General features: G+C 35.2%; 1 protein-coding gene across 1 annotated transcript in view; it reads right to left on the minus strand.

The window, feature by feature from the left end:
* The window catches only part of WIPI2 (WD repeat domain, phosphoinositide interacting 2), a 37,085-nt gene extending 25,697 nt beyond the window's left edge, over nucleotides 1-11,388 (minus strand). The window contains exons 1-3 of the mRNA XM_052000072.1: nucleotides 11,063-11,388; nucleotides 4,835-4,917; nucleotides 434-603 (exon numbers count right to left, since the gene is read on the minus strand). Of these exons, the coding sequence (XP_051856032.1) occupies nucleotides 434-603; nucleotides 4,835-4,917; nucleotides 11,063-11,136 (327 nt within the window). The 5' untranslated portion in view covers nucleotides 11,137-11,388. The remainder of the gene's footprint in view (nucleotides 1-433; nucleotides 604-4,834; nucleotides 4,918-11,062) is intronic.
* Nucleotides 11,389-12,562: the final 1,174 nt, after the last annotated feature.

The raw sequence follows: 12,562 nt of genomic DNA on the forward strand, positions 1-12,562 counted from the left end.
TATTCAGTAAGCAAATAAGAGCTGTGTAGGGAAGTCTCATAAAACCAAATAAAAAAATATTAAAAATTCTCCTAGGTGTAGAAGACATTAAGGAATATAAACAAGATGAGTTCCTGCTCTCTAGAAACACAGAAACTGGCTGGGGATTCAAGACTTAAGTACTTAAAATGCTAAGCAGATAAATAATGGTTCAAAACAAGAATAGAAGACTATTTCAGAAGAATATACACAATTGTGTGATGAGCTAAGAGATAAAAGGAAGGTGGAGTACTTCAAAGAGTGTTTTAGGAGACAATGAATACATTGGTTTTGCTGAAGTATGCATGACAGCAACTGTGAAGATCCTTGAATCTTTAGTTTGAATTATATTTTGTAGGAAAAGAAAAGACTTGGATAAATATATTTTGCAATTTTTTAAAAGCTGCTAACTCACCTGCCTATTCAATTTAACTGCCAATATGGTATTGGAATAGCTATAATTGCATATTTCAGTCCCCTTCTTAAAGTGGCAGACTTTTAGTTTTCGTGGAGCTTTGAGACTAACGATAGCCACCAGGCTGCTTGAAAACAATCTTTCCACAATACACACATCTTCAGTATCAGCTGTAATATAAGCATAAATGGGAGAAAGTAGGAAGAATTCAAGTTAGTGCAAATCATGACAAGTCCATGTTAGTGCAGATCAAGAAAAATTTAATCTGCAAATCAGGTAATATTTGACCAATTTTATAATTCTTATAAATTTTATAATAAAATTCTTATGACAGAAATCCCAATTTAGAAACAAGTGATATGGATGCTATTTGAACCAAAAATGTTTCAATACATCAAGCAAAAATACAAAATGATAAAGCTATCTATTCCAGTCTAAAAATAAACTAAAAATTAAAGACAATGAGCTATCACCTCAAAAGTTACGCTCGGTTGTTAAAATTTCAGACTGAATGAAGGAGGAATGGTAGAAATAAAAATATATCGGTATGAAATTTTTAAAAATTTCTTTCCTTGTTTTTTAATAGCATTTGGGGTATGTGAGATAGCTACAGCAATTTATTTTTGATTTATTAACTTAGCATTTACCATTAGTGCTATAATGGATGTTAAGTTATCACCCAACATCTCTTTTTTTAAATACACATTTCTTTATTAATCCTGTTGAGAGGAAAAACAAGGGAAAAACCCCTGAAGAAAAAGGAAAAAACAGCATTCCATAGTTCTCTGAATGCAGATGGTATTTTCTATCAAAGTTTATTGGGAATGCCTTGGTTTACTAAACCACCGAGAACCAAATCTTTCATAGTTGATCATAACACAATCTTGCTATTACTGTGTACAGTATATTCCTGGTTTGCTCAGCCTCAGTTTGTGTTATGACAATACACCAGGAGAGTAAATCTGGAAATTTCTGATCAAGCTAGATCAAAAAGAAGCAAGTCAAGAATAAGATAGTATAGATTTGAAGCCTACGATAGAAAAGTAATGATAGTTTTAGCTTAGAGATTAGCATCTCAGCTCATAAACTAAGCAAAACACCACAAAACTAAAAAATAAAACTAAATTTTTGTGGACAGAAGCCAAGAACAAGAATACAACAAGATAAGTACAAAAGATTATTGTGAAGGAAATGACAAACCACTCTAGTATCTTCACCAAAAAAAACACCATATAGAGTAATGGACAAGACTTATCCACATGTACTCATTAGCATACTAGGAAACTTATTGCGGGTCTGTAATGTATTCATTAACAAGCTATGAGAAGCACTTTATAAGACAGTTATAGAGACATGACTGAATACATTAAATAGTGAATATAGTAAGATATGCAAACTATACAGGAGTCAATCAATGTGAACTATAGCAAAATCATAAACTCAACTCAATCAAATTTGGAAAAAAGCAATATTTAAAACTGATCAGTATCTCTGATGTTTAAAAAGATCTTCTAGACCAACAAGTATGCTGATTTTTACTCGACTATATATGATTACTTGAAATATTAATCTATTCATAAAATTTAGGGGTCCATCAAATCTTCATCTGATGTACTTACAAATCTTCATAAGATGTACTTATAGAGTATGAATGAAACAATTTAAAGCATCCACCAAGAAATTTTTAGGGAGTCATCTATTTTATTATACAAAAAAAGATGCAGCTCTGTTACAGATCTCTTAATTCCATTGCATCTGTTCAACAAGTTCTTTTAATACTTTTTTATTTATTTTATCATCACTGCACTACAATAAACAGCTACATAGCTGTAGCAATCATTTATAATAATTGCTACCAGCCTAAACACCTAAAGTGCCTTATGACAAGCATTAATACCATCAATTCTAGGGAGTGAAATTGAAGGGGAAAAAAAAAGAACAAAGTGATTATTCCAAAATGGCACACCAGGGTCAATGTGAACGAGCATAAGTCGTGCTTTCATATTCCAGCTAGGGTGATATCTGCCAGATATGAAACTATGAAGCTGTGTTTTTTAAAATCTAAAAAGTTGGGCCCTTTATTTTAGATAAAACAATGTTTTTCTACTATGGCTGTTCCTTCTTAAGGCATTGTTTCTTGCAGAAAACAATATTGTAGGGCACTATATGTAGCAGAAAGCATTATCTCCCATACTGAAGCAGGAAAAGAATAAACATCATAGTATGATGCACATCCATCAGATGCTTTCAATAGTTCAAGTTGTAAATAAATACCTGCTATTCCAAGCTAAATACCTGCTTTTACCCAAGTAAAAGACTTGGGAAATAGCTAAATTACTTGAATTTCCTACAATGAAAGCATCACTACATATTAAATCAATTTTCAGTGCAATTTAAATCCAATAAGGATTGCTCACAAAGCATTTTTTCCTCAAGACTTAGATACATCTGGTGGTCTGGTAATGCAATTGTTAAGTTTTCATTAGCTAAGCTGAGGGAAAGTTCAATTCCTTATTACAATGCATTTCCAGAATGAAACTTCCATATCTTACTTTTTTTAAGTTAATAGTTTATAAATATTTAAATATTAATATTTAGATTTTTATCTATAGATTTAATATTTAATTTAAATACTAAAATATTTAGCTTCAGATGGGGGATAATTTAGATAGGGAGTATTGTCCTATATCAGAAATATTTAATAACTCAAAATTAAAATATATCCAAGGAACACATCTATCAAGTTACTCAATTTGACATAACTTATATAAATGCTTAAAGGGCATCTTCTAGACCAAATGCGATGGATTCCGATTTTTATTCTACTATAGAGTGTTTACTTCAAATATAAAATGATTTGCCTTAGGAGCTAATTAAATCTCCCCAACTAGATTATATATTCATATATGTAATCTTTAAAATTAGGTTCAAGCAACTTGTCTCTCTCAAAGAAAAAATACTGAAGTGAATTAAAAGAAAACATCAAATCTTTTTAAATTAAACTTATACATTAAGCTGTGCCTTATATAAAATGATATAACTGATATATCCTTGGAACAGTTTAAAGAAAGACAAATCAGATTTTGCTCATTTCAAAAAATGAATGGAACAAATGAAAGAATCTTATAAAAACAGCAAAAGCAAATCATTTTTCTAAAGAGGGGTTCAATTCACTTTCTACATGGCAATGGTAACTTAGAGATCTGATTTTCTAAATCTGAACTAAAAGCTAAAGCAGGGGAAAAAATGAGTTTTTCCTATAAAGAAGCTAAGGACAGAGACTGAGGAACAATTAAGAAATCACTCTTGGAAGCCATTATTTTCTACAGACACAGAAGGACACACAGCAGACACAAAGGCCAACAGACACACACACACAGACACAGACACACACACGACACCGACAGACACACGACACCGACACCGACACACACACACGACACCGACACACACACACGACACCGACACACACACACGACACCGACACACACACACACGACACACACACACACGACAGACACACACATGTTCTCAATGCTAAATTTTGTGTAAAAAGATGTAATATATACAAATAAAAAAGCAGTCAATAAAAAGCTAGAACATTTGCCGTTTTTTTCCCTTAGTCATCTGTAACCCAACTTCACCAGATCTACCTACAAAGTGGCTTGCCATGCTGTCAAGTTACCAGTTAAATTTTTGTATTATCAGAAAAATCTGAGTGAAGGAAGGAAAAGAGAAGTGCCCCAATGGCTATGTAATTCAGGAGAACTAAATTGGTCAATTTAAGGGACAGTTAACAACAAATTTTAGCCATCTGCAAATCCAGTGTTTTAACAAATCTGAGATTTCTCACACTTTCACAACACTTAACATTGCCACAGCATAATTCCAAAACATCTAATATGCATTTATCCATCGGGAAAATTACTTATAATAAAAATAAATCCATCATTACATAATAAGCTCTTGAACTCATTCATTCTGGTATGCAAAACACAATTCTTAAAATATAAACTTATTTCAGTGATACAATGAATGGTACTGGTAAATAACCAGAAAGAAATTGAGATTATCAATAGGGAGAGAAAAAATTTAATTTCTCCAAGCTCACATAGTGAATTAATAAGAACTAAAAAATATCTTCTGTTCATATTTCCATCTATTATGAAACTTGTAACTTAACTTTTACAGAGAAGTTTACCATCAGGTGTCATTTCTAAGACACCTAATTGTACAAAACAGATTATGGCACCAAAAATGGCCAGCCACAATACGAAAAATCAGTGATTTACAATAACATTTTAGCAAATAGTCCTCTCTCAATGTCCTAAGAGTCTTTAAGATACCAAATAAGTATGGTAACATGACACTGAAAAAAGGGAAAATTAACAGAATACTTACTACATTCATAAATTTGTTCCAGCTTATCCACAGAAGAAAGGGAGAAGAATTTGTAACCAGATTTACTACCAACAGCTAAGGACCTGAAAAAGAATTAAATTATTAAAGAAAGGCAAGCCGTGATGTAATACTAATTCCACACAGTATTGGTTCTTTTAGTAAAATAAGGAACTCTCAAATTCCTTATTATCTTAAGAAAATTGGGTGGGCACTAAGAGGGTAACTAATTTGCCCAAGGTCATGTATCAAAAGTGGAATAGTTCTCCATTTACTATGTTCCATTTTGAAATGTAAACAATAATAGCCTATTATGTGTTAACCAATTGGAGATGCAAAATAACCAAGAACTTTTTATTATTTTATAGCAAATGAAAAGAGATAAATAGAATGTGCATAAAAGATTTTACAAACCCTCAGTTAGGAAACTAGATTCATTTGTTAAAGGATGACCTGAGAGAATTTGTGTGCTAAAATAGCTTTAATTATGATTGTATTATAGTCATAAGATTTTTACCTTTAACTATATTTCCAACAAAATACTGTAAATTATATTTTACAAGTATCAGGATATTGTACAGTGTTGTCAGAAAATTGGCCTAAAATAAGGTAAGCCTAGAATGTAATCTTTATATAAATATCAGTCAATATAACAGTTTCTGCCAAAGTTAGAAGTATCTACACAGGAAATCACAAGGAAAAGTATCCATGAAACCTAAATGAATTTTTCTTTTATTGATTAGATCATATTACTGCACATTACTAAACCAAAGAAAATGAAGACTTAAGAAAGTACATGGCAAATAAGGGAAAATAGCAGCAATAGATGGGATAAGAATCAATTATCATAAATCATTTTAAACATTGCAACCATAAACAGAATATGAAGCATAGGACCTAGAATGATAAAAGCAGATTAAAGTTCTGTAGCTAAGCAACAGTTTCCCTATCTGTAAAAATGAGAATTGCCCTAATAATTTTACAAAGTTGCTATAAGTATCAAGAAAGGCTACATGCTAAAGCATTTTATGACTGAAAATGCTATAAATATGAATTGAGACTAATCTAGTACAAAGAACACACTAACATACTATGAAACCAAAAGTAGCAAATAAAAATATACTACAAAAGCAGTGTTTGATACCAGCTAAAATCTAGAAAAGTGAAACAAATTAGGCACCCAACATATGGAAGCAAACACAGAAGGATGTTTGATAAATATTAAGACTACTATTACTGGGCGGGTCTTACTATGAACAAATTTACTTAGAAAATGACAAGCAATTTGGTTTATTAAATTTAGCCCAACAGCTCACAGTATATTGCAAAATTAAGTTTCAAATGTATAGTTATAAAAGGGTAAATAAAAAGAATTACAAAAAAATTGGGTGGGGTGGGGGGTGGGATCATGACCAATTTAAGGGATAAAGATCATTCACATTAGACTAAATGGACAATTTTGATTATACAAAATTGTTTTTGCAAAGAAAATTGATGCAATGAAAGAAAATCATTTAAAGTGGAATTTTGCAGAAAATTTCTGACAAGGATCTGATATTAAAAACTTTAGGAAAGGATTCAACTAAGAACAGAAGGTACTCCAATTGATAAAATGGTCAAAGGATATAATAAGCAGATAGTTTTCAAACAATAATTCTAAAAGTTCCAAATCATTTTTAGCAAAATGCAAATTAAGTCTATGAACTATGAAGTTCCACTTTACATCAGACTGTCACAGTTGGCAAAAATACATAAGGTGGGGAAGGACAAATTGTTGAAAAAAACTGAAGAAAAGTAAGCGCAAGAATATAATTGGAACTGTGAAGTGGTTCAGCCATTTTAGAAGTGTATGTATGTATGTGTATATGTATAGTTCCAAATACCCCCAAAATTATTTTTAATCTACAATTATTAAATTGTAAATGGCCTCTAACCCAGTACTATTACTTCCATTATCACAGCAACAATTAGGCTTCTATTCCAAAGAGATCAAAAAAAAGAACAGGCCTCAAATACAAAAATATCTATAGTACATCATTTTTTTGTACACAAAAAATTAGAAACTAATGGGGTATCTATCAAGTGGGGAATAGAGTATCTACACCCCAAGAAATTACAAAAGGTTTGAGAAATCTGGAAAGACTACTATGAACTGATGAAGAGAGAAGGGAATATCCAACATCTAAAAAAAAAAACTTATGTAAAGACTGATGATCTCTGATCAATGCAATGATCAACAAGGATTTCAGAGGACCGGTGATGAAATATATACACCTACATCTAGAGACAAAGGTGAACTCAAAGTGCAGAATGAGACATCCATTTTCAGACATAGCCCAGTTGGTTTGACTATAAAGCCACAGGGCTTTATCTGCCCCTCTCCTAGGGTTAAAGGTGGAGTCAATTGACAAGATTTAAAAAAAAAAAAAAAAAAAGAGGATCATTGAAGCAGAATAGGTTAGTAGGAAATGCAGACAAGTAGGACTATTGAAAAACATTTATATATATACATATAATATAGATTTCTAAGTGTGTGTGATTATTTAGTGGCTTAAAAATTCAGAATAAAAAGCTAAAATAAAAATTGATTACAAATTGGAAGGTGGGGATGGGAATTTTCTTCCCACCTTTAAACTTTTTCTTTCTTCTGGCAAAGTCACCATACATCCAAACTTCTCCCAACATCTATTCAGTGACCAAAAATTATTCCCATCTATTCACACCTTAATTCAGGTTCTTATCACCTGTACTTTACTGCCAATAACATCCTAATTGGTGCCTCTACTTCTCAAGGTCCTACCTCTTTTTGAGCCACTTTATACACAGCTGCCAGCGATTTTTCTTAAGCTTCTATCATGTCTGTCCCATATTGTTCTGTGGCTGTTGAAGCTTTTAAAGCCCTTCACAAATTTTGCCCCAATCTTTCCAGCTTAACTGAACAATTACTCCTCTGCCAGAACTTTGATCCAATCAAAATGATTTATTCTGTATCTTTGAATGAAAATCCTTTTCACATGGATCACAGAATCTTCCTTGAAAATAGCACCACCTTCTTTATTAAGCATTTTCTGATCCCAATTGTCTGCCCTTATTTTAACTACTTTGCATTTATTTATGCTTGCTACTTTCATAATTATATTCTGTATATATCTTCAACTGTATATGCTGATATCTTTTCTTTCTCATTGGAATGTAAATTCCTTAGGAATAGACATAGCTAAACATACCACTTTAATAAATAGGGTGTTACTTAACAGTAAATTGGAGATCACCTGGCCTCATCTGCCTTGCCACAGAGCTTTATCTGCCCCTCTCACTCTTCAACTCCACCTCGCCCCAAAGCTGTAATCTCTTGGTGGTACTACCTCTTCCAAATAGAATGAGTCTTTTGAAAAGAGGTATTGTCTTGCTCTTGAATGCTTTTCCATTCAAGTGATTGAAAACAAGGGCAAGACAATTAACTATCAAAAATTCTAAAATATAGAACAAGTGAAAAGGTTAAAAGTGAAAAGGAGTTATGCTTGAGGTCAGAACTTCATTTTTCTTAAATGGAAAAAATTAAATAGTGAATTTTGATGGGTTGGAATAGCCCATGGAAATGGATCAACATTCCTTGTGCTTTCTGAATTGTTCCTTTTAAAAAGGAATTTTTAAAAGTACAACTTGAAAGGTCTTCCTATATTCAACTATTTGGGGTTATCATTTTATGTTGCTTACTCTTATAAATTCTATTAATTCTAAAATTATGGGGGCAGCTAGGTGGCACAGTGGATAGAGAGCCAGCCCTGGAGTCAAGAAGACCCGAGTTTAAATCCAATCTCAGACACTACTAGTTGTGTGACCCTGGGGAAGAAGAAAGAAGTTATAATAAAACAAGATATTTCATTTTCTGATGAGTAAATAAAAAGCAAAAAGCCACATTCAATGTTGTTTCCAATACTTCCATACTTCCCAAAAGTTTCTTTTCTTTCTGAGCAAGGCAATTGGAGTTAAGTGACTTACCCAGGGTCACATAGCTAGTGAGTCTCGAGCATCTGAGGCTGGATTTGAGCTGAAGTCCTCTGGAGGTATTCTATCTACTTCAGCCACCTTAAAGATCTCCCCCCTTCCTTCCACAATATCTTTCTTTTAAGGAACAGGGGTTCTTAAGCTTTTCTGTGTTATGAATCTCTCTGCAGTCTGGTGAAACCTTCCCAGAATATTGTTTTTAAATTAATGAAAGGGAAAGCTAAAAAATATAGTCCTAAAGAGTTTTTGATTTTGATATTTCTTTTGATTCTCAAAAATGGCTGTGAGACAGGTAGATGTACTTCTATTTTGCAGATAAAAATTGGCAATCCAAAAGCAATATTTTGCAAGTACTGAGTCCTGAGTTAAGGTAGTCATTTAACACATATACAAATTTTGAAAACTCTAGAAATTACCTAAGGCCTGTGAATGAAATTGTTTACTAATTATGATTTCAAGTGTTAATTTTTACTAAATTTTTACAATTTGCCATTATTTTGAACAAAACTGACACATAACTGCCCAAATACTTTGTTGTACTGAAAATTTGTCATACGGAATACTGGTTGAAATATCAGGTCATGAAAAGGTCTCAATTCCTTCCTTAAAAACAATTTTTTTTGGTTGCAAAAATTTGTTGCAACAAGTCCTGGCCTATCGTGATATCCCTTTCAAACATTACAATTCATAAATCCACCTTTTAGACTATTCAATACATCAGAGGAACTCTAGTATTAAACAAAACAAAACAAAACAAAAAAAAAAAAAAAAAAAAAAAAAAAAACCAGAGGATCTTTGTTTTTACAGCAGTATAGGTGATATTTAAATGTTTGTTAAGTTGTAACTGTGGCCAAATATTTTACCTTCCTAAGCAGTTCATTTAATAAAAGATGTTTGGATCAGGTGATCTTCTAAATCCCTGGCCCAGATGTATGATTCTGTCTAATGCAACCAACTATCCTAACCTAATTTTGAGCTCTCCTACTTCAGTGCAGTCAGTCCTTCTAGACTCAATTAACACTGAGATGAGCATTCAATTTCTAGTTTGCCAGTATATTGATTATATCCAGTAAAACAAACTCAATCCAAGGACCAACAATTACTTTGAATAGAGACATATTCCTCCACTACCACCACCCTTACATCATTTCCTCTTACTCACTTTTCAGATGACCCTCCTCCCTCTTAGTCCCATAAGTCATCCTCCTTTCCTCGGCAACCTCATCTCTTAATTATCTTTCTCAGTACCATCATCTGAACAATCTCATACCATCAGTCCTTTTTTTCCAACTATAGGGACTTGTCCTATAGCTCCCTATGACATCATCTCTGAGGGGAAAAAAAGCCTCAAGATTCTCACTGGACACCAGTGATGGCCCCAAATACTTATGGCAAAATACAAAAATGGCCCCGATACTTATTATTTATTATCAATATCCTTGCTGCATCTGTACATTTCAGTGCACATTAAGAAAACACAGATTTCACTACTGACTTCTACAAAATGATGGCAACCTGTAGTGTCAAAAGTGGAGAGAAGAATCCCAAACCTATTGACCTTTAGTCCAAAATTCTATCTCATGTGTTGTACGATTCTAAACAAGTTAATCTTACTAAGATTCATCGGTAAAATAAAAACTTGGGACTCTTAATACTCTTTCCAGCTCGAACCCTGTGACTGACAGCAGGATGACAACACCAAGGAAAACTTTTGTGTTAATTTTGATTCAAAGTGAGGCTGAAAAAAAGCCACCCTCCCCTTCGCGTTAGCTTAAAAAGCTCAAGAAACAAACCCAAAGAACTACTTCACACCGGTGAAAAAAATTATCTGTGGGACATGAACTTTCCTCTCCTTTGCCCCTCAATGTCCCATTCCTCCCAAGGCCAAGAAATCAATAGAAAGAGACAACTCTACAGTCTCGGAGTCCCACCACCAGGAAGCAATTGTCCCCACTGCTCTCGTGATTGGCCCTTATCCACCCCACCTCTCTCCCAGCCTCCCAGGGAAGGCCTGGCCTTCACCCCAATTTAGACTGGGAAGCTGCGGGGATGGGGGGTTGGGTGGGTGGGTGGGGGAGGTGGAGGATCAACTCCTAATGTCTCAAGAGTAAAGAACAGCGCAGTCGGGAGACAGACCCCCGAAGGAGTGCCCCGACCCCCACCCCGGGGGATTCCACTCGAGTCCCGACACCTCGGGGTTGGGGGGGGGGGGTCCTTCCTTACGTGTTGTCCTGGTTGAAGTTGGCGAAGAGCAGCTGGCTGGAGCCGGCCTCCCCGCTCTGACTGGCCAGGTTCATGACTGAGGGGGGGGGCTCGGCTCGGGCGCTCTAGAGACGAGGGAGTCAGGCTCGGCTCCAGGCCCCTCTCTTCACCACAGTCGTCTCCTCCGTCGTGGGTCCTCCAGCTGCTGTGGTCGTTGCTTCGGTTCCTACAGTTGCTGTCACCACCACCGCCGCTCGCTGCTCCAACTTCTGCTGTCGCCTCATCCCTTCCCGTCTCTTGTTTACGCTCCAGGTCCTAAACCTCGCACGGCGCTTGCGCCGCTCCGCCCCCGCGGCCGCACACGACCTAGGTCACGCACAGGCGCAATAGCCACCACGCGAGTGGTGCGGGCTACCGGTGGCCGCGAAGGACGCTGGTTCTGCATGAATGCGCACGCGCGACGCGTGAAGCCCGGTGTGGAGGCCTATCTCTTAGACTGCCGACGCGAAATCCGGGAAACTGCGCGTGCCTGAATGAGCGGTCTCCTTGGGAGCATGCGCATTGAGATTTTGGGAACTGGAACAAAATTTAACTTTTTTTTTTCTATCCCTGTGGGGAGTTTGCTTTTTAGATAGAACTGAAATTCTTAACTTTTTCTGTGGACTTTTGCCCAGAATAATATGGTTGCCAACATTCAAAATGGAAGGAAATGCTGAATTTCAATTAGATGTTCCCAAACTAAAGATGTACATTTTTCCCCAGATTAAAAACTGCTGAGTTATATAGACTTGCAGTTGAGATCTTTTATAAAAAGATACGCCCATCCCGTAAATCTGCAGTGATCTCGCTTGACTTTGCAAATGGTGATGCTTCTTTAATTCCACAAATAATTATCGCATGCCGGCTGCGAGCATAGTTTCAGCACAGATTGAAAAAGTCTGCCCCCAAGGGCAAAAGTCAAGTCTGCAAGGAACAAAAAGCACTTTAATAAGCACTTAATAGTGCTTACTGTGTCCCGGGCACACATTATGTACAAGACATAGCCCTTGACTTGTTTACAATCTCTTAGGAAAGATGAGACATATCAAGAATTATTAACACCGACGGGGAATATTCAACTCAATTCGACAAATGTTTACGAAGCAGTTAGAAAAAAGTGAAACTATTGAGCAAAATATAGGTATTACCCTCAAGGGAGGCAATAAGAAGGGGAGAGAAGCAAATGAATAAATAAATTAGGAAATTTTTAAGTGTCTAGAATAGAAAAGTAGAAATAGCCTTTATTGGAGTCAGATTATCTGTGTTCAAATTACCCATATGTAGCTGGTTCATCTGTGTGACTTGGAAAGTCATACGATAAGATTCAGAGCTCAATTTAGCTCAACTTCATCACTTTTTAGAGTAACAAATTGAGGACCAAAGAGGTTGTATTAAGGCTCAAAGTCCCACAGGTAGGAAGTTGCAGAGTCAGGAATCAAATTAAGATTTTATGAAGTTAAAGCCAAGACTTTTTCTGCAATG

Source organism: Antechinus flavipes, chromosome 1 (assembly GCF_016432865.1).
Source record: "Antechinus flavipes isolate AdamAnt ecotype Samford, QLD, Australia chromosome 1, AdamAnt_v2, whole genome shotgun sequence".
Lineage (NCBI taxonomy): Eukaryota > Metazoa > Chordata > Mammalia > Dasyuromorphia > Dasyuridae > Antechinus > Antechinus flavipes.